Below are 24058 nucleotides of genomic sequence, written 5' to 3' on the forward strand. Positions count from 1 at the left end.
CAGCTTCAGGGAAGCAGTGGGCTCCTTCTGATTCCTTTACTGTTTTTTTCCATCTGTTGTTGTTAGTGTCTTATTTAATCATCATCATGGTAGCTAATGTTTATTGAACACCTACAGCTTGCCAGGCATTGTTCTGAGTGCTCTACATGAATCTCTTCATTTCCTCTTCTTTTCAGCCCTATGAACTATTATTAAGATCCCTTTGTATGGATGAGGCTCAGAAAGCTGAAACAGTCTGTCGAAAGTCACAAAGCCAGTACGTGGCAGAGCTATGATTTGAAACCCTCTGAGCCCGAAGTTTGTCTTCTTCCTATTGAGCCACAATGCCTTCTACACTTCCTCCTCCCAAACTGCATGCCTCTACCACTCCATGCCATCTCAGCAGCACGTCTGTGTGGGTCCTGGGTTTGTATGGTGTCTTCCAGGCAGTGAGCTCAGAGATGACACTTAGCAAAGCACTTTCCTTTCTTTGTTGGAATTGAGACAGATTGTCTTACATGAGACACCAACCACTCCATATACAAAGCACACTGGTTAAGGGCAGGGGATCCCAGCCTGAGAGATTTCATAGACTAATAATATTAGTAACATAAAACTGGGTTCTGACATAGGTCATTATCTTTGAATTTTACCAATTAAGACCATTTAAAAGACGAGGGAGCAGGGGACAGTCGGCTTCTCTCCCAGTTCTGTTCACCGCCTTCCCTGTTGTGGAGGGCACCTGGGGACAGAAACCACGCTAGCGGAGGGGGAGGGGCCTACCTCTGCGAAGGTAACACAAGAGGAGACTGTCCAGGCCCGCATGCGGCTCTTCTCACCCCCTCTCCCCCACCCCCAGACGCGGAAAGCATATCATAGCTCCTTCCACAGCTCAGAGCTGACGGATGATGTGGCCTTCAAGTGTATTTTGTCACCTTCAACATCCTTGGGAGAACCCTGGTTCCAGCTAATTCAACACTGAAAGGGAGCCTCTTGGGTGAGTGTTGCCTGAAGCCAGGAGGTGGTGTGGTCCCTGAGCACTGATCCGGGATAATCACTTTATTTAAAAGAAGCAGGTAGGGCTTCCCTGGTGACGCAGTGGTTAAGAGTCTGCCTGCGAGAAGGTCCCACATGCCGCGGAGCAACTAAGCCCGTGCGCCACAACTACTGAGCCTGTGTGCCACAACTACTGAAGGCCGCACACCTAGAGCCCGTGCTCCACCACAAGAGAAGCCACTGCAAAGAGAAGTGCCGCAACTACAGAAAGCCCACGCGCAGCCACAAAGACCCAACACAGCCAATAATAAAATAAATTCATTTAAAAAATAAAAATAAATAAAAGCAGCAGGTATGGGAACATATGTATATGAAAAACGGATTCACTTTGTTATAAAGCAGAAACTAACACACCATTGTAAAGCAATTATACTCCAATAAAGATGTTAAAAAAATAAAAATGAAAAATAAAATAAGAGCAGCAGGTAGACCTTACGTTTGTTCACGGGGCCTTCTTCAAATGGAACTGCCAGGTAGAAAACACACACGCACACACACACATACTACACAGGTGTACCCTACACCCAGGAGACTAGGGTCAAGCGATAATCATCTGGATCATTATATAAAGTACCTTCAGTGAGTCAGAGAACAATAAAGTCAAGTCCTTTTTATAAAATAGCCAACATGCGATAGAAACTATTTTCCGGGTATGTTTGTGCTTCTATCACAGACATGTGCTATAGGGTGCACACCTGTGTAGTATCTGTGTGTGTGCGTGTGTGTTTTCTACCTGGCAGTTCCATTTGAAGAAGGTCCCGTGAACAAACGTAAGGTCTACCTGCTGCTCTTATTTTATTTTTCATTTTTATTTTTTTAACATCTTTATTGGAGTATAATTGCCTTACAATGGTGTGTTAGTTTCTGCTTTATAACAAAGTTTTTCATATACATATGTTCCCATACCTGCTGCTTTTATTTATTTTTATTTTTAAAATGAATTTATTTTATTTTTGACTATGTTGGGTCTTTGTGGCTGCACGTGGGCTTTCTGTAGTTGCGGCGCTTCTCATTGCAGTAGCTGCTCTTGTGGTGGAGCACGGGCTCTAGGTGTGCGGCCTTCAGTAGTTGTGGCACACAGGCTCAGTAGTTGTGGCGCACGGGCTTAGTTGCTCCGCGGCATGTGGGATCTTCCCGCAGGCAGACTCTTAACCACTGCGTCACCAGGGAAGCCCTACCTGCTTCTTTTAAATAAAGTGATTATCCTGGATCAGTGCTCAAGGACCACCACCTCCTGGCTTCAGGCAACACTCACCCAAGAGGCTCCCTTTCAGTGTTGAATTAGCTGGAACCAGGGTTCTCCCAAGGATGTTGAAGGTGACAAAATACACTTGAAGGCCACATCATCCGTCAGCTCTGAGCTGCGGAAGGAGCTATGTGATATGCTTTCCGTATCTGGGGGTGGGGGAGAGGGGGTGAGAAGAGCCGCATGCGGGCCTGGACAGTCTCCTCTTGTGTTACCTTCGCAGAGGTAGGCCCCTCCCCCTCCGCTAGCGTGGTTTCTGTCCCCAGGTGCCCTCCACAACAGGGAAGGCGGTGAACAGAACTGGGAGAGAAGCCGACGGTGCCCCGCTCCCTCTCCTCCATAAAGCCCTATGAGTAGTCACTGCAGAAGTGTCCCTTGGAGTCCTCCTTGTACCTGAGCTGGTCACCATGAATGGGCCTCAGGCCTGCTTTGAAACACACTGTTCTCCCATTCGAGACTCACACCACCCGTCTTGCACATCTAGGTGGTCCCGATGGGGCAGCGTGCGGGGAGCATGGGTGCTGGGGGAGAGGGTGGAAGAGAACAGGTGGGTCTGTGTAAACCCCTCACGGGCACCTGGCAAACTTCTGAGATGTGCATGGCCTATGATGGTGACTCAGGGCTGTTACTGCATGAAAGGAGGCCTCCTGGGCATTCGGTCTGAATGGAGTTGGCTTAGCCGTTTCCATCAAATTTACTAACCCCATGTGACACAGAGAACAAATTTGCAGAGGACTCACAACTTTATTGAAAATACAAAGCATGCCCTAAAACAGTGGGTCAAGGCCTCTACTTCTATTTAATATACTTTGCAGGCATTTGGGGAACTGCTCTTGGTGGTGAGGTATGCAGAATTTGAAACTGGCTCAAAGGCCCTTTGAAAAAAACTGTCATGGACACCATTTAAGAGGAAACTAGGGCTCCCGTAGGATCACCGATGGTTAGGGACCAGGCCATGCCGCATGAGGGCACCTACAGGGAAGCAAGTGTGGAAGAAGCCTGGGTGGAGAAGGCAACGGCATAGGAGGAAAGGGCTGCATGGGCATCATGTGTGGCATGGGTTGCACGTGCCACAGGGGCGGCTCGGGCAGCATGGGCGGCACGGGCGGCATTGGTGGCATGGGGTGCACGGGCCACATGAGCTGCATGGGCGGCATGGGTGGCACAGGCGGCCTGGGCACCACAGGCCGCATGGGTGGCATGGGATCCTCGGGCAGCACGGGTGGCACGGGCGGCACGGGCAGCATGGGTGGCACAGGTGGCCTGGGTGGCATGGGCGGTCTGGGCAGCAGGGACAGGTCCATCAGCAGTGGCTCCAGAAGATCGCATGACGAATTCAGCTCCTGACGCGAGACGGCAGGGCAGGGCTCACAGAAGCTGACGACAACAGGGAGCATGAGGGGCACGTTACTGAGCATTAGTGCCCTCTGATGTCTCCTCCACTTGGCCCTTTTCCTCTTAAACCAAGCCTTCAAGCAGACAGAAAAAGAGATCGATTAGTATATTGAGCATTTCATGTCAGACATGAAAAATTGCAGCAGGGAGCTCTCGGTGCCTTGAAGATTTGAAAGTGCATCAGGAGAAGCTATTTCCTTCTTGCTAAAGTATCTTAGGATATGTAGCTGAAGGCGCTCCCTTCAGCCGCCCTCCCCCCAAGAGCGAGCACCGACTATGTGCCAGGCTCTGGATTGGCATATGGCTTTGTCTCTCCCCTCCCACCTTTTCTATTATTTCCCCCACTCTTACACACAGGTGGAGCTGACCAACTGCACTCTGTCCCTGCTGTTATTACTGTGCCTGGGAGGTCTGCGTCCTGACAACTGACCGTCAGCTCCAGCTGCCACTAATCCCTACTCATTGGGCAGGTGTCACCTTAGTTATGGGGGAAGTTGAGCATAGGAAAAAGTGGGTGCCTTTTAAAATCATACTGAGGGGAACGGTCCCCATTTTGAAAAACCCATCTTTGGTTACAGTAAATAATCAATAGGAGTGGGTTGGATTTTTAAACAAAAGCTTTCCCCAAGGATGACTAAAAAGGGTCATTCATCCTCTGGAGCCTTGGGATGGTTATAAAGAAGGAGATGGTATTGTGAGGGAGGTTTGGTCATGGGGGGCCCAGGGACTTTGTGGCTTGTCTTGCTGGACACCGGCGGAACTGAACCCCTGGACACTGCCTTAATATTAGACTATAGGGGTAACGAATGCTTAGACGAACTCAGCCCAAATTTACTAAAACTCTTAAAATCTTTGCCCAGACAAGAGTTTGGGGGGAAAGAGGCATACCATTGTCACCTCTGTCAATTCTGCACTCTCCAACCTGCCCCACCCTCCAAACCTTCCTGGGCTCAGGACCAGGTCAGCTCACTCCGCTCTGGCTACAGTTGCAGGGCCTTGGAGCAGAGCCTCTGGTGCCCAGCAAGGTTGCGCCCTCTAGGAGCTGCTAATCAACCAGGAGATCCCCATCCTGTCCCTTATGCTTAAGTCAAGAGGGTGCAACCTGCATTTTAGGAAGACAGCCGACAACCACGTGAGTGAGGGGTCACAAAACGGCTCCCCCCTAAATATCTGCCAACTATTAACAACTGAAAGTAAAACCTGTCCTGTGGACTCCACTGCTCCCTCAGCATCTCAGTTAATGGAATTGTGCCATATTTAGTATTTTTGGATGTTTCCACTCGGCAAATTTTACATGAGACCAAGGGCCTCCTCTCTCTGTCGCCCCATCTTCCCTCTCCCATCTTAGTATTTGGGTCCTTCTGCTGCATGAATATGTAGTCGAGAAAAGCCAGTGTAATAGAGCTCATTTTGGGGGGTTCGAGCGTACCAATGGTCAAATCTGCATAAATATAGGCAATGTGCAAAGCTGGCTATGTGAGGCTCAGGCTGACACTACTTCCATATTTCCAATACTGGTTTCATAAAACAGCTCCTACTGTCCTTGCAAACCAAGGGAGGGTGTCCATTAAATGTTTCTTTGGGACGCTCATGCTGTAGAGTTTGGAAACAGATGAAAACATTCTCCCGTCTTCTTCATTTGTTTCTTGTTGCTCCTTTTCCCTTCAGAACTCCATTAAGAGACCACTACGTAAACCCAGGAGAAGCAAGCCACCAAAACTTCAGTTTCTCTTTTCCTCTGAGCTTGCTTTGCCTGCTTGAGAAAGCAGAGGCCTGCGCCTCCCAAGCCCTGGCCAGACCTGACTGTGAGCCCAGCCCGTGGCCTTAGGCCGCCAGCACTGCTTTCCAGACCCCACCACCAGCTCTGCAGCCCGTGTCCATCACTGCCCTCACACACGCTCTCTGCAGCAAAGCTAGTGAACCCATCCAGATTCTTCCTTCCTTCCTTCCTTCTTTCTTCCTTTCTATCAATCTTGTGTTTTAAAAAAATATTCCTCTTCCACAACAAGCGAAGCCACTGCACTGAGAAGACCGCACACCACAACGAAGAGTAACCCCAGCTCTCCTCAACTAGAGAAGAGCCCACGCACAGCAATGAAGACCCAACGCAGCCAAATATAAATAAATAAATATATTAAATATATATATATATTATATATATATAAATACTCCTTTGATACAACTTACTGTGTTCTATGGACAAATAATCAGCTTCTGTGCCATGAGCTGCCAACTAGTAACCACTACCTGAATGAATGAGCAAGTATTTCAAATTAACACAGGTAAGCGACTAGCTGAGAGCCAACCACTGACCATCACAAACAAATTCTTCGAAACCAATCCCTCATAATAGTATGAAAACGGAAGAAAAAAATTCTTAGACATTAGAAATTGCTGAAAATAATATTCACTGATACATTCGGTAGTTTCATAATGTTGAATTTACGCAGTATCTCCAAGACATATATCGATAGTATCCAATGATTCTCAAACCCGTCCACCTTTTGAGGTCAGTGGAAATTTATTCAAATTTGTTCTTTTTGTTTGTTTTATTGTTTTATATGTTTAGACAAATTCCTAAAGGTTGCAAACCTTTCCCCCCCATCATACTGCACAACCTACTATGTTAGCAATGTTTTCAGGCTGCACATCAAAAAATTTCAGAAAATTAAAATTTACGGCTGAAACTCTCTACACTGCTCTACCAAACACATAAAAACAACAGCAAGAGGACCAGGCACTTGGAATTTTAAGCTATTCGCCTCCCCATCAGTCTCACCTAAACTAAACATATATTAGTTGCTCACATGTTGTGTTCCGAGGTGAGTTATTCCCTTACCCAATTGCCTGAATACTTGTAAATTCACTCCTTATACAAAGAGCTTAGGCCTGGCTTTAAAACTTTTAAATAATTTAGTATACTTGAACCCTCTTCTAACCTAGCTATTTGGTGCATTAATTTGAATAACTGCCAAGTCAGAATCAGCCCCAACATGATTCCACAGAGACTTGTCCCCTAAGGGATACCAGTTTTGGAAGGAGTTTAACTTTACGGAAGATACATATATTCTGGCCCCAAAGCCCCAGAAGTCCAAACCTTATTTCCAAAACATCGACAAGTGTACAAAAACACACCAACTTGAGAATGTCTAGGACAAGGCATCCAATTCCTAAAGCAGGTTTTAGATTGGCTGCCGTGCCAAGTTGCTTTTTTCAGGTTTACTGACCCACACTCTGGCTTCAGTCACTCCCAGGTGTCTTGCAAGCTCCTTTCTGAGGGGAAAAATATTGAAAATATTCAGCACTTGACATTATGGATGAAACGAAATATACAATGCACATTTTATGCTATGTTAAAATGTTTATTCAGAGAGTAGCCAAGATGATGACATAGGAAAAACCCCGAGCTTACCTCCTTCCATGGGTACACCAAAATTACAGCTATTTACAGAGCAACTTTTTTTTTTTTTTTTTTTTGCGGTACGCGGGCCTCTCACTGTTGTGGCCTCTCCCGTTGCGGAGCACAGGCTCCGAACGCGCAGGCTCAGCGGTCATGGTTCACGGGCCTAGCCGCTCCGCGGCATGTGGGATCTTCCCGGACCGGGGCACGAACCCGTGTCCCCTGCATTGGCAGGCGGACCCTCAACCACTGTGCCACCAGGGAAGCCTACAGAGCAGCTATTGATGAGAATGACCTGAAGACTAGCAGACAAGAGCTTCCACAACTACAGATATAAAGAAGGAAACACAATGAGATGGATAGGAAGGGCCGAGATGTGGTATAGTCAAGACCCACACCCCCAGGTTGGCAACCCATAAATGGGAGGATAATTACAATTGCAGAGGTTCTCCCCAAGAAGCAAGGGGTCCAAGCACATTAGATTTACGAACTGGGAGAAAATATTTGCACACAATGCAACTGACAAGGGCTTAATTTCCAAAATATGCCAATAGCTCATACAACTCAATAACAAAAAAACAAACAACGCAATGAAAAAATGGGCAGAAGACCTAAATAGACATTTCTCCAAAGAAGACATACAGATGGCCAACAGGCACATGAAAAGATGCTCAACATCACTAATCCCATATCTGGGCATATACCTGAAAAAGATGAAAGCTCTAATTCGAAAAGATACATGCACCCCAATGTTCAGAGCAGCACTGTTTACAATAACTAAGATGTGGAAGCAACCTAAGTGTCCATCAACAGATGAATGGATAAGGACGATGTGGTATATATATACAATGGAATATTACTCAGCCATAAAAAGGTATGAAATCCTGCCATTTGTAACAACATGGACGGACTTAGAGAGTACTATCCTAAGTGAAGTAAGTCAGACAGAGAAAGACAAATATTACATGATATCACTTATATGTGGAATCTAAAAAACAGAACAAGTGAACTTATTTACAAAACAAAAACAGATTCACAGACATAAAAAACAAACTTATGGTTACCAAGTGGGGGGATAAATTGGGAGCACAGGATTAACAGATGCACACTACCATAGATACCAGATAAACCACAAGGATTTATTGTATAGCACAGGGAACTCTATTCAATATCTTGTAATAAAATATAATGGAAAAGAATTAAGAAAAAAGAATATAGATATATACATATATATGTATAATCTAATGCACTCCTATATATAAACCTCATGGTAACCACAAACCAAAAATCTATAATAGATACACACACACACAAAGAGAAAGGAATCCAAACATAACACTAAAGATAGTCATCAAATCACAAGGGAAGAGAGCAAAAGAAGAAGGAACAAAAAAGAACTCCAAAAACAATTAGCAAAATGGCAGTAATTACATACCTACCAATAATTACTTTAAATATAAATGGAATAAATGCTCCAATCAAACGACAAAGAGTGGCTGAATGGATACAAAAACAAGACCCACATACATGCTGCCTACAAGAGACGCACTTCAGATCTAAAGACTCAGACAGAAAGTGAAGGGATGGAAAAAGGTATTCCATGCAAATGGAAATCAAAATAAAGCTGGAGTAGCATTTCTCATATGAGACAAAATACACTTTAAAATAAAGACTATTACAAGAGACAAAGAAGGACACTCCATAATGATCAAGGGATCGATCCAAGAAGAAGATATAACAACTGTAAATATTTAAGCACCCAACGTAGGAGCACCTCAATACATAAGGCAAAGGCTAACAGCCATAAAAGGGGAAATCGACGGTAACGCAATCATAGTAGGGGACTTTAACACCCCACTTTCACCAATTGGCAGATCATCTAAAATGAAGATAAATAAGGAAACACAAGCTTTAAATGATACATTAAACAAGATGGACTTAATTGATATTTATAGGACATTCCATCCCAAAACAACAGAATACACATTCTTCTCAAGTACTCATGGAACATTCTCCAGGATAGATCATATCTTGGATCACAAATCAAGCCTTGGTAAATTTAAGAAAATTGAAATCATATCAAGTATCTTTTCCGACCACCACGCAATGAAACTAGATATCAATTACAGGAAAAGATCTGTAAAAAATACAAACACATGGAGGCTAAACAATACACCACTTAATAACCAAGTGATCACTGAAGAAATCAAAGAGGAAATCAAAAAATACCTAGAAACAAATGACAATGGAGACACGATGACCCAAAACCTATGGGATGCAGCAAAAGCAGTTCTAAGAGGGAAGTTTATAGCAATACAATCCTACCTTAAGAAACAGGAAACATCTCAAATAAACAACCTAACCTTGCACCTAAAGCAATTAGAGAAAGAAGAACAAAAAACCCCCCAAAGTTAGCAGAAGGAAAGAAATCATGAAGATCAGATCAGAAATAAATGAAAAAGAAATGAAGGAAATGATAGCAAAGATCAATAAAACTAAAAGCTGGTTCTGTGAGAAGATAAACAAAATTGATAAACCTTTAGCCAGACTCATCAAGAAAAAAAGGGAGAAGACTCAAATCAATAGAATTAGAAATGAAAAAGGAGAAGTAACAACTGACACTGCAGAAATACAAAGGATCATGAGCGATTACTACAAGCAACTATATGCCAATAAATTTGACAACGGGAAAAAATGGACAAATTCTTAGAAAGGCACAACTTGCCGAGACTGAACCAGGAAGAAATAGAAAATATGAACTGACCGATCACAAGCACTGAAATTGAAAGTGTGATTAAAAATCTTCCAACAAACAAAAGCCCAGGACCAGATGGCTTCACAGGCGAATTCTATCAAACATTTAGAGAAGAGCTAACACCTATCAATCTCAAACTCTTCCAAAATATAGCAGAGGGAGGAACACTCCCAAACTCATTCTACGAGGCCACCATCACCCTGATACCAAAACTAGACAAGATGTCACAAAGCAAGAAAACTACAGGCAATATCACTGATGAACATAGATGCAAAAATCCTCAACAAAACACTAGCAAACAGAATCCAACAGCACATTAAAAGGATCATGCACCATGATCAAGTGGGGTTTATTCCAAGAATGCAAGGATTCTTCCATATACGCAAATCAATCAATGTGATACACCATATTAACACATTGAAGGAGAAAAACCATAGGATCATCTCAATCGATGCAGAGAAAGCTTTCGACAAAATTCAACACCCATTTATGATAAAAACCCTGCAGAAAGCAGGCATAGAGGGAACTTTCCTCAACATAATAAAGGCCATATATGACAAGCCCACAGCCAACATCGTCCTCAATGGTGAAAAACTGAAACCATTTCCACTAAGATTAGGAACAAGACAAGGTTTCCCACTTTCTCACCACTCTTATTCAACATAGTTTTGGAAGTTTTAGCCACAGCAATCAGAGAAACAAAAAATAAAAGGAATCCAAATTGGAAAAGAAGAAGTAAAGCTGTCACTGTTTGCAGATGACATGATACTATACATAGAGAATCCTAAAGATGCTAGCAGAAAACTACTAGAGTGAATCAATGTATTTGGTAAAGTAGCAGGATACAAAACTAATGCACAGAAATCTCTGGCATTCCTATACAATAATGATGAAAAATCGAAAAGTGAAGCTAAGAAAACACTCCCATTTACCACTGCAACAAAAAGAATAAAGTATCTAGGAATAAACCAACCTAAGGAGACAAAAGACCTGTGTGCAGAAAATTATAAGACACTGATGAAAGAAATTAAAGATGACACGAATAGATGGAGAGATATACCATGTTCTTGGAATGGAAGAACCAACATTGTGAAAATGACTCTACTACCCAAAGCAATCTACAGATTTAATGCAATCCCTATCAAACTACCACTGGCATTTTTCACAGAACTAGAACAAAAAATTTCACAAATTGTATGGAAACACAAAAGACCCCGAATACCTAAAGCAATCTTGAGAACGAAAAATGGAGCTGGAGGGATCAGGCTCCCTGACTTCAGACTATACTACAAAGTTACAGTAATCAAGACAGTATGCTACTGGCACAAAACCAGAAATACAGATCAATGGAACAGGATAGAAAGCCCAGACATAAACCCACGCACATATGGTCACTTTACCTTTGATAAAGGAGGCAACAATATATGGTAGAGAAAAGACAGCCTCTTCAATAAGTGGTGCTGGGAAAACTGGACAGGTACATGTAAAAGTATGAAATTAGAACACTCCCTATCACCATATACAAAAATAAACTAAAAATGGATTAAAGACCTAAATGTAAGGCCAGACGCTATCAAACTCTTAGAGGAAAACATAGGCAGAACACTCTATGACATAAATCAGAGCAAGATCCTTCCTGACCCACTTCCTAGAGAAATGGAAATAAAAACAAAAATAAACAAATGGGACCTATTGAAACTTCAAAGCTTTTTCACAGCAAAGGAAACCATAAACAAGACCAAAAGACAACCCTCAGAATGGAAAAAAGTATTTGCAAATGAAGCAACTGACAAAGGATTCATCTCCAAAATTTACAAACAGTTCATGCAGCTCAATATCAAACAAACAACAGCCCAATCCATAAATGGGCAGAAGACCTAAATAGACATTTCTCCAAAGAAGATACACAGATGGCCAACAAACACATGAAAGAATGCTCAACATCATTTTTTGTAATTAATTAATTAATTTATTTATTTTTGGCCATGTTGGGTCTTCATTTCTGTGCGAGGGCTCTCTCTAGTTGCGGAAAGCGGGGGCCACTCTTCATCGCGGTGCGCGGGCCTCTCACTATCACGGCCTCTCTTGTTGCGGAGCACAGGCTCCAGACGCACAGGCTCAGTAGTTGTGGCTCACGGGCCCAGTTGCTCCGTGGCATGTGGGATCTTCCCAGACCGGGGCTCGAACCCGTGTCCCCTGCATTGGCAGGCAGATTCTCAACCACTGCACCACCAGGGAAGCCCTGCTCAACATCATTAATCATTAGAGAAATGCAAATCAAAACTACAATGAGATGTCATATCACACCGGTCAGAATGGCCATCATCAAAAAAATCTAGAAACGATAAATGCTGGAGAGGGTGCGCAGAAAAGGGAATGCTCTTGCACTGTTGGTTGGAATGTAAATTGATACAACCACTATGGAGAACAGTATGGAGGTTCCTTAGAAAACTAAAAATAGAACTACCATACGACCCAGCAAACCCACTACTGGGAATATACCCTGAGAAAACCATAATTCCAAAAGAGTCATGTACCACAATGTTCATTGCAGCTCTATTTACAATAGCCAGGACATGGAAGCAACCTAAGTGTCCATCAACAGGTGAATGGATAAAGAAGATGTGGCACATATATACAATGGAATGTTACTCAGCCATAAAAAGAAACGAAATCGAGTTATTTGTAGTGAGGTGGGTGGACCTAGCGTCTGTCTTACACAGTGAAGTAAGTCAGAAAGAGAAAGACAAATACCGTATGCTAACACATATATATGGAATCTAAGAAAAAAAATGACATGAAGAACTAGGCGCAAGACAGGAATAAAGACACAGACCTACTAGAGCATGGACTTCAGGATATGGGGAGGGGGAAGGGTAAGCTGGGACAAACTGAGAGAGTGGCATGGACATATATACACTACCAAACGTAAAATAGATAGCTAGTGGGAAGCAGCCGCATAGCACAGGGAGATCAGCTCGGTGCTTTGTGACCACCTAGAGGGGTGGGATAGGGAGGGTGGGAGGGAGGGAGACGCAAGCGGGAAGAGATACGGGGACATATGTATATGTATAACTGATTCACTTTGTTATAAAGCAGAAACTAACACACCATTGTAAAGCAATTATACCCCAATAAAGATGTTAAAAAAACAAAAAAACAAAATAAGAGAACAAAACCCAAAGTTAGTACAAGGGACAAAGTCACAAAGATCAGAGAAGAAAGAAATGAAATAGATTTTAAAATATATAAAATATCAATGGAAGTAAGAGATGATTCTTTGAAAAGGCAAATAAAATTGATAAACCTTTAGCCAGACTCATCAAGAAAAAGAGAAAGAGGGTCCAAATCAATAAAATCAGAAAAGAAAAAGAGGTTAGAACCAACACCACAGAAATACAAAGGATCATAAGAGATTACTGTGAACAATCATACATCAATAAAATGGACAAATTAGAAGAAATGAACAAATTCCCAGAAATGTACCGTCTCCCAAGACTAAAGCAGTAAGAAATAGAAAATTTGAATACATCAATGATCAGTAATGAAACTGAATTGGATAATAAAAAAAGGATATATTTTACAGCACCAGGAATAGAGCCAATATTTTATAATAACTTTAAATGGAGAATAATCTATGAAAATATTGAATCACTGTGCTGCACATCTGAAACTAATATAACATTGTAAATCAAATATACCTCAATAAAAACAGACATTAGGAAGTAGAGAGCAGAAGCAAGAAGAACTACAATCCCACAGCCTGTGGAACAAAAACCACAATCACAGAAAGATAGACAAGATGAAAAGGCAGAGGGCTATGTACCAGATGAAGGAACAAGATGAAACCCCAGAAAAACAACTAAATGAAGTGGAGATAGGAAAACTTCCAGAAAATGAATTCAGAATAATGATAGTGAAGATGATCCAGGACCTCAGAAAACGAATGGAGGCAACGATTGAGAAGATGCAAGAAATGTTAAACAAAGATCTAGGAGAATTAAAGCACAAACAAACAGAGATGAACAATACAATAACTGAAATGAAAAATACACTAGAAGGAATCAATCGCAGAATAACTGAGGCAGAAGAACAGATAAGTGACCTGGAAGACAGAATGGTGGAGTTCACTGCCACGGAGCAGAATAAAGAAAAAAGAATGAAAAGAAATGAAGACAGCCTAAGAGACCTCTGGGACCACATTAAACGCAACAACATTCGCATTATAGGGGTCCCAGAAGGAGAAGAGAGAGAGAAAGGACCCGAGAAAATATTTGAAGAGATTATAGTGGAAAACTTCCCTAACGTGGGAAAGGAAATAGCCACCCAAGTCCAGGAAGCACAGAGAGTCCCAGGCAGGATAAACCCAAGGGGAAACACACCGAGACACATAGTAATCAAATTGACAAAAATTAAAGACAAAGAAAAATTACTGAAAGCAACAAGGGAAAAATGACAAATAATATACAAGGGAACTGCCATAAGGTTAACAGCTGATTTCTCAGCAGGAACTCTACAAAAGCCAGAAGGGAGTGGCATGATATACTTAAAGTGATGAAAGGGAAGAACCTACAACCAAGATTACTCTACTCGGCAAGGATGTCATTCAGTTCGATGGAGAAATCAAAAGCTTTACAGACAAGCAAAAGCTAAGAGAGTTCAGCACTACCAAACCAGCTTTACAACAAATGCTACAGGAAGTTCTCTAAGTGGGAGACACAAGAGAAAAAAAGGACCTACAATAACAAGTAAGACAATGGTAACAGGAACATACATATCGATAATTACCTTAAACGTGAATGGACTAAATGCTCCAACTAAAAGACACAGGCTCGCTGAATGGACAGAAAAATAAGAACCATATACATGCTGTCTACAAGAGACCCACTTCAGACCAAGGGACACATACAGACTGAAAGTGAGGGGATGGAAAAAGATATTCCATGCAAATGGAAATCAAAAGAAAGCTGGAGGGCTTCCCTGGTGGCGCAGTGGTTGAGAGTCTGCCTGCCTATGCAGGGGACATGGGTTCGTGCCCTGGTCCGGGAGGATTCCATATGCCGCGGAGCGGCTAGGCCCGCGAGACATGGCCGCTGAGCCTGCGCGTCCGGAACCTGTGCTCTGCAACGGGAGAGGCCACAACAGTGAGAGGCCCACGTACCACAAAAAAAAATAAAGAAAGAAAAAAAAAAGCTGGAGTAGCAATACTTGTATCAGATAAAATAGACCTTAAAATAAACAATGTTACAAGAGACAAGGAAGGACACTACATAATGATCAATCCAGGAAGAAGATATAAGAATTATAAATATATATGCACTCAACATAGGAGCACCTCAATACATAGGGCAACTGCTAACAGCTATAAAAGAGGTAATCGACAGCAACACGATAATAGTGGGGGACTTTAACACCTCACTTACACCAATGGACAGATCATCCAAACAGAAAATTAATAAGGAAACACAAGCTTTAAATGACACAATAGACCAGATAGATTTAATTGATATTTATAGGACATTCCATCCAAAAACAGCAGATTACACTTTTTTCTCAACTGCGCATGGAACATTCTCCAGGACAGATCACATCTACGGCCACAAATCAAGCTTCAGTAAATTTAACAAAATTGAAATGATATCAAGCATCTTTTCTGACCACAACGCTATAAGATTAGAAATCAATTACAGGGAAAAAAACGTAAAAAACACGAACACATGCAGGCTAAACAATACGTTACTAAATAACCAAGAGATCATTGAAGAAATTAAAGAGGAAATCAAAAAATACCTAGAGACGAATGACAATGAAAACACGGCGATCCAAAACCTATGGGATGCAGCAAAAGCAGTTCTAAGACGGAAGTTTATAGCAATACAAGCCTACCTCAAGAAACAATAAAAATCTCAAGTAAACAATCTAAACTTACACCTAAAGGAACTAGAGAAAGAAGAACAAACAAAACCCAAAGTTAGCAGAAGGAAAGAAATCATAAAGATCAGAGCAGAAATAAATGAAATAGAAACAAAGAAAACAATAGCAAAGATCAACAGAACTAAAAGCTGGTTCTTTGAGAAGATAAACGAAATTGATACACCATTAGCCAGACTCCTCAAGGAAAAGAGGGAGAGAACTCAAATCAATTAAATTAGGAATGCAAAAGGAAAAGTTACAACAGACACTGCAGAAATACAAAGCAACCTAAGAGACTACTACAAGCAACTCTATGGAAATAAAATGGACAACCTGGAAGAAATGGACAAATTCTTAGAACGGTATAAACTTCCAAGACTGAACCAGGAAGAAATAGAAAATATGAACAGACCAATCACAAGTAATTAAATTGAAACTGTGATTAAAAATCTTCCAACAGGGCTTCCCTGGTGGCGCAGTGGTTGAGAGTCCGCCTGCCGATGCAGGGGACACGGGTTCGTGCCCCAGTCCGGGAAGATCCCACATGCCGCGGAGTGGCTGGGCCCATGAGCCATGGCCGCTGAGCCTGCGCGTCTGGAGCCTGTGCTCTGCAACGGGAGACGCCACAGCAGTGAGAGGCCCGCGTACCGCAAAAAAAAAAAAAAAAAAAAAAAAAAAAATCTTCCAACAAACAAAAGTCCAGGACCAGATAGCTTCACAGGTGAATGCTATCAAACATTTAGAGAAGAGCTAACACCCATCCTTCTCAAACTCTTCCAAAAAATTGCAGAGGAAGGAACACTCCCAAACTCATTCTATGAGGCCACCATCACCTGGATACCAAAACCAGACAAAGATACTACAAAAAAGAAAATTACAGACCAATATCACTGTAATATAGATGCCAAAATCCTCAACAAAATACTAGCAAACAGAATACAACAACAAATTAAAAGGATCAGACACTGTGATCAAGTGGGATTTATCCCAGGAATGCAAGGATTCTTCAATATATGCAAATCAATCAATGTGATACACCATATTAACACATTGAAGAAGAAAAACCATATGATCATCTCAATAGATGAAGAAAAAACTTTTGAGAAAATTCGACACCCATTTATGATAAAAACTCTCCAGAAAGTGGGCATAGAGGGAACCTACCTCAATATAATAAAGCCCATATACGACAAACCCACAGCAAACATCATTCTCAGTGGTGAAAAACTGAAAGCATTTCCTAAGATCAGGAACAAGACAAGGTTGCCCACTCTCACCACAATTATTCAACATAGTTTTGGAAGTCCTAGCCACGGCAATCGGAGAAGAAAGAGAAATAAAAGGAATACAAATTGGAATAGAAGAAGTAAAGCTGTCACTGTTTGCAGATGGCATGATACTATACATAGAGAATCCTACAGATGCCACCAGAATACTACTGGAGCTAACCAATGAATTTGGTAAAGTTGCAGGATACAAAATTAATGCACAGAAATCTCTTGCATTCCTATACACTAATGATGAAAAATCTGAAAGAGAAATTAAGGAAACACTCCCATTTACCATGGCAACAAAAAACCTAGGAATAAACCTACCTAGAGAGACAAAAGACCTGTATGCAGAAAACTATAAGACACTGATGAAAGAAATTAAAGATGATACCAACAGATGGAGAGATATACCATGTTCTTGGATTGGAAGAATCAACATTGTGAAAATGGCTCTACTACCCAAAGCAATCTACAGATTCAATGCAATCCCTATCAAATTACCAATGGCGTGTTTTACAGAACTAGAACAAAAAAATCTTAAAATTTGTATGGAGACACAAAAGACCCCGAATATCCAAAGCAGTCTTGAGGGAAAAAAATGGAGCTGGAGGAATCAGACTCGCAGACTTCAGACTATACTGCAAAGCTACAGTAATCAAGACAATAGGGTACTGGCACAAAAACAGAAATACAGATCAATGGAACAGGATAGAAAGCCCAGACATAAACCCACGCACATATGGTCAACTAATCTATGACAAAGGAGGCAGGGATGTACAATGGAGAAAAAGACAGTCTCTTCAATAAGTGGTGCTGGGAAAACTGGACAGCTCCATGTAAAAGAATGCAATTAGAACACTCCCTAACACCATACACGAATATAAACTCAAAATGGATTAGAGACCTAAATGTAAGACTGAGCACTATAAAACTCTTAGAGGAAAACATAGGAAGAACACTCTTTGAGATAAATTGAAGCAAGATCTTTTTTGTTCCACCTCCTAGAGTAATGAAAATAAAAACAAAAATAAACCAATGGGACCTAATGAAACTTAAAAGCTTTTGCATAGCAAAGGAAACCATAAACAAAGCCAAAAGACAACCCTCAGAATGGGAGAAAATATTTGCAAATGAAGCAAGTGACAAAGGATTAATCTCCAAAATTTACAAGCAGCTCATGCAGCTCAATAGCAAAAAAACAAACAACCCAATCCAAAAATGGGCAGAAGACCTAAACAGACATTTCTCCAAAGAAGACATACAGATGGCCAAGAAGCACATGACAAGCTGCTCAACATCACTATTATTAGAGAAACGCAAATCAAAACTACAATGAGGTATCACCGCACACCAGTTAGAATGGGCATCATCCGAAAATCTACAAACAACAAATGCTGGAGAGGGTGTGGAGAAAAGGGAACCCTGTTGCCCTGTTGGTGGGAATGTAAATTGATATAGCCACTATGGAGAACAGTGTGGAGGTTCCTTTAAAAACTAAAAATAGAATTACCATATGACCCAGTAATCCCACTCCTGGGCATATACCCAGAGAAAACCGTAATTCAAAAAGACACATGCACCCCAATGTTCATTACAGCACTATTTACAATAGCCAGGTCATGGAAGCAACCTAAATGCCCATCGTCAGATGAATGGATAAAGAAGATGTGGTACATATGTACAGTGGAATATTAGTCATAAAAAGGAACGAAATTGGGTCATTTGTAGAGATGTGGATGGATCTAGAGACTGTCATACAGAGTGAAGTAAGTCAGAAAGAGAAAAACAAATATCCTATATTAATGCATATATGTGGAACCTAGAAGAATGGTACAGATGAACCAGTCTGCAGGGCAGAAATAGAGACGCACATGTACAGAACAAACATATGGACACCAAGGGGGGACAGTGGGGTGGTGGTGGTGGTGGGATGAACTGGGAGACTGGGATTGACATATATACAGTAATATGTGTAAAATGGATAACTAATAAGAACCCGCTGTATAAAAAAATAAATAAAATTCAAAAATTCAGAAAAATAAATATATAAAAAAATAAAAACGGACAGCACTAATCATCAGAGTAATGCAAACCACAACTACAATGAGATATCACCTTAGAATAGCTACCGTCCAAAAGACTACAGGGACTTCCCTGGTGGCGCAGTGGTTAAGAATCCACCTGCCAGTGCAGGGGACACGGGTTTGAGCCCTGGTCCAGGAAGATCCTACATGCCACAGAGCAACTAAGCCCGTGCACCACAACTACTGAGCCTGCGCTCTAGAGCCCTCGAGCCACAACTACTGAGCCCGTGTGCCACAACTACTGAAGCCTGCACACCTGCAGCCTGTGATCCACCACAAGAGAAGCCACCGCAATGAGAAGCCCGTGCACCGCAACAAAGAGCAGCTCTGGCTCACCTGCAACTAGAGTAAGCTCGCGCACAGCATCGAAGACCCAATGCAGCCGAAACTTAGTAAATTAATTAATTCTTAAAAAGACTACAAATAACAAATATTGGTGAGGATGTGGAGAAAGGGGAACCCTTGTACACTGTTGGTGGGAATGTAAATTGGTGCAGCCACTGTGGCAAACAGTATGGAGGTTTCTCAAAAAACTAAAAATAGAACTACCATAGGACCCAGCAATTTCAATCCTGGGTATATATCTGAAAAAAACAAAAACACTAATTCAAAAAGATACATGCACCCCAATGTTCATAGCAGCATCATTTACAATAGCCAAGATATGGGAGCAACCTGAGTGTCCATCAATAGAGGAACGGATAAAGAAGATGTGGTATGTATATACAATGAAGGTTAAAAAGAATAAAACTTTGCCATTTGCAACAACATGGATGGACATGGAGGGTATTATGCTTAGTGAAATGAGTAGGACAGAGAAAGACAAATGATCTCACTGATATGTGGAATCTAAAAATTAAAGCAAACTATTGAATACAACGAAAAAGAAACAGTCTCATAGATATAGAGAACAAACTAGTGGTTACCAGTGGGAAGATACAGGGGAGAAGGACGAGATAGGGGCAGTGGATTAATAGGTACAAACTACTATGTATAAAATAAATAAGCTACAAGGATATACTGTACAGCATGGGGAATATAGCCAATATTTTATAATAACTATAATGGAGTATAACCTTTAAAAATTGTGAATCACTATATTGTACACCTGAAACTTATATAATATTGTACATCAACTGTAACTCAATTAAAAACAAACCCGATAACCCTAAAGTCTCCACCAAAAAACTGCTACAACTAATAAGTGAATTCAGTAAAGTTTCAGGATTCAAATTAATATACAGAAATCTGCTGCTTTTCTCTACACTATAATACACTATACTCTCAGACAGAAAGCAAGAAAACAATCCCATTTAAAATAGCTTCAAGGGCTTCCCTGGTGGCGCAGTACTTAAGAATCCACCTGCCAATGCAGGGGCCACGGGTTCAAGCCCTGGTCTGGGAAGATCCCACATGCCGCGGAGCAACTAAGCCTGTGGGACACAACTACTGAGCCTGCGCTCTGGAGCCTGCGAGCCACAGCTACTGAGCCCGTGTGCCACAACTACTAAAGCCCGCGTGCCTAGAGCCTGTGCTCTGCAACAAGAGAAGCCACCGCAATGAGAAGGCCCCACTTGCCGCAACTAAAGAAAGCCCACGTGCAGCAACAAAGACCCAACGCAGCCAAAAATAAAAGTAATTAATTAATTAATAATAAGAAATAAAATAGCATCAAAAAGAATAAAATACCTAGGAATAAACTTAACCAAGGAAGTGAAAGACCTATACTCTGAAAACTATATACAAAACACTGATGAAGGAATTTGAAAATGTTCCCCCCAAATGGCAAGATACACTGTGTTCTTGGATTGGAAGAATTAATATTGCTAAAATATCCATACAGGAAACACAGGGGACCCCGAATGGCCAGGGCAGTCTTGAGAACGAGGAACGGAGCTGGAGGAGTCGGGCTCCCTGGCTTCGGACTATACTACAGAGCTGCAGTGGTCGGGACACTGTGGTACTGGCACAGAGGCAGGGAGATGGATCAATGCAACAGGATGGAAAGCCCAGAGATGAACCCACGCACATATGGTCACCTTATCTTTGATGAAGGAGGCAGGAGTGTACAGTGGAGAAGGGACAGCCTCTTCAATGGGTGGTGCTGGGAGGACTGGACAGGTACATGTAAAGGTTTGAGATTAGATCACTCCCTGGCACCATGCACAAAAATAAGCTCAAAATGGATGGAGGGCCTGAATGTAAGGCCAGAAGCTGTCGGGCTCTTAGAGGAAAGCATAGGCAGAACACTCTGTGACATAAATCACAGCAAGATCCTTTTTGACCCACCTCCTAGAGAAATGGAAATAGAAACAAGGGTGAATAGAAACAAGTACCTTATACAGTACTGAATGTTAATTATATCATAATAAACTGGAAGAAAAAATATTTATCAGGCAGCTCTAGACATCCAAATCAAGGGGCATCTTGAGTTTGACACTTTTGAGAAAGGGAGAAATTGGGCTGATCCAATTATCACACCACAGCAAAAAGCAACCGAACTTGGAGTAATCGAGTTGAACAGAAAATCCTAAACCGAAGTTGATGCTAGTTGCCATCCCTTCTTGTTGAATCGTCTCCTACCGCCATCCAGGTTTCCACGATACGGTTTGCCTACAAACAGCCTCTCCAAACACTCCTCCTCTGTCTCTTGCAAGCTTCTTTTATTGTCTTTCAATATTCCCTAGCTCACTGAATATACCAGCAGCCATTCATTTGGGCAAATCAGAAATTTATACATTTTTCTTAAACATTTCCTTTTACCCCCGTGTTCAAATTACCATGAATTGCTATCAATTTTACCTGCTAAATATCTCTTTAATCTGTTCACTTCTCTCCATCGCCACTACCCTGGACCAACACACCATCACCTCTGGCCTTGCCTACTGAACAGCCTCCTACGATTGAATCCCAGCTCTGCCACATTCCAGCTGTGCCATCTTGGGCAAGTCTCATCACTTCTCTGAGCTTCAGTTTTTTCACAGTTATAAGTGGGGATAATAACAGTGGCTACCACATTCACAAGGGGTTGTGAAGATTCAATGACAGTATGTAGAAAAACCCTTTAAAACAAGTGCTTAACACACAGTAAGCACAATGTAAATGATAGCTTTTTAAATTTTAGCCGCATTCACAGGTACTCAGCAACCCATTCATTCTCCACACAGAAGCTTGCTTTAGGGAACAATTCTACCTCAGGCACAAACTTCAGGGGTAACTAAAAATTCAGTAATCGGGCTTCCCTGGTGGCGCAGGGGTTAAGAATCCACCTGCCGATGCAGGGGACACGGGTCCGAGCCCTGGTCCGGGAAGATCCCACATGCCGCGGGGCAACTAAGCCCGTGTGCCACCACTACCGAGACTGCGCTCTAGAGCCCGCGAGCCACAACTACTGAGCCCACGTGCCACAACTACTACGGAAGCCCACCCGCCTAGAGCCCGCGCTCTGCAACAAGAGAAGCCACCACAATGCGCGCACCGCAATTTTAGGGTAGCCCCCGCTCGCCGCAACTAGAGAAAGCCCGCGCCCAGAGCCCGAGAGCAGCAACAAAGACCCAATGCAGCCATAAATAAATAAACTGATTTATTTTTAAAAATTCAGTAATCAAGATAAAGGATGTTTTAGGGCTTCCCTGGTGGCGCAGTGGTTGACAGTCCGCCTGCCGATGCGGGGGACACGGGTTCGTGCCCCGGTCCGGGAACATCCCACATGCCGCGGAGAGGCTGGGCCCGTGAGCCATGGCCGCTGAGCCTGCCCGTGAGCCATGGCCGCTGAGCCTGCACGTCCGGAGCCTGTGCTCCGCAACCGGAAATGCCACAACAGTGAGAGGTCCGTGCACCGCAAAAAAAAAAAAAAAAAAGAAAAGATAAAGGATGTTTTCATGTAGTGTTTAAACTAATGCAAATATAATCCATGAATAACTGATGATCAAAATTTCAGGTAAAAGTAGATTCCAACTCTGCATTTGCTCCACCACGTCTCGGGCGACTCATTATTTATGTGAACCGGCGGCCCACAAAGCTCCCCAACGTGACTTACTCAAACACCGCACGGAAATATCGACCTCGATTCCCGCCAGGCAGAGTCCCCGCCCCCGTCCTAGGCCTCGAGTGTGCCGGAAGGGCGGGCCGCCGCCAGGCCCCGGGGCTTTCAGATCCGGAGCCTAGGAGAGGGACTCGCGAGAGCGCCGCCCACCACCCACGCGGCAGCCCGCGCCACCCGAGACGCCTGCTTACCGCATGAGCGCGGTGGGGTACTGAGTGTGCTTGAAAACGCTCTCCAGGTCCTGCACCTGCACCTGCGTGAACCTGGCGCGGGGGCCCCGCCGCTGCCCGTCTGCGGTCTCGGGACCCTCGACGGCGGCCCGCGGGGGCTGCTCCTCGCCGCCCTGCTCTCCGCCTTCGCCGCCGCCCGCCTCGGCCTCGGCCTCGGCCTCGGCCTCGGCCTCGCGGCTTTCGCCGTCCGCGGGGCCGGCGGCTCCGACGCTGACCTCGCAGCCTTCCTTTCCTTCTCCTTCGTCTCCCGCCTCTTTCCCTTCCGCGGCTGCTCCCTGCTCCAGTTCGGACTGAGCCTTCTGCTCCTCTCCCCCCTCTCCGGGAGGCGACATCTCCGCGGGCTTCACCTCTGCAAGGGAGGAAACCCAAAGAGAAAGATCAGGCCGTCGAGTGAGCCCGGCTCTGGGGAGGGCCTGCGTCCGAGGGGGGGTCCTGCCGTTCGCCCCGCCCTGGGAAAGTACCTTTCCTGGAATCCGTTAAAGCGAGTGCCCCACCCGCCACTGACCTTTCGCTTCTTCCCGCTCCTCTTCGACCCCCAGCTTGAAGAAGCGGGCAATGGCTGCATCCGTGACGTCATAGGCATCGTGGCTGCTCTGCGGCTGACGCTCCATGTCCCGACTGCTGTCGAGGAGGCTGTGAGCTTCAGCAGAGGCTGCTCCGGATCTCCTGAGACCCCCGGCTCAC

The 24058-nt window shown here is 43.3% G+C and overlaps 1 protein-coding gene across 1 annotated transcript; it reads right to left on the minus strand.

Annotated features, from left to right (window-relative positions):
- Positions 1-3222: 3222 nt before the first annotated feature.
- Positions 3223-23985, minus strand: LOC132594444 (homeobox protein ESX1-like). Its single transcript, XM_060292000.1, has 4 exons — positions 23880-23985; positions 23336-23723; positions 6904-6949; positions 3223-3750 (listed from the first exon to the last, which is right to left on the minus strand). The coding sequence occupies exons 1-4, from the start codon at positions 23983-23985 to the stop codon at positions 3223-3225; spliced, it is 1068 nt and encodes a 355-aa protein (XP_060147983.1).
- Between the last annotated feature and the right edge of the window lie 73 nt (positions 23986-24058).

This window comes from Globicephala melas, chromosome X (genome assembly GCF_963455315.2).
Source record: "Globicephala melas chromosome X, mGloMel1.2, whole genome shotgun sequence".
Taxonomy (NCBI): Eukaryota; Metazoa; Chordata; class Mammalia; order Artiodactyla; family Delphinidae; genus Globicephala; species Globicephala melas.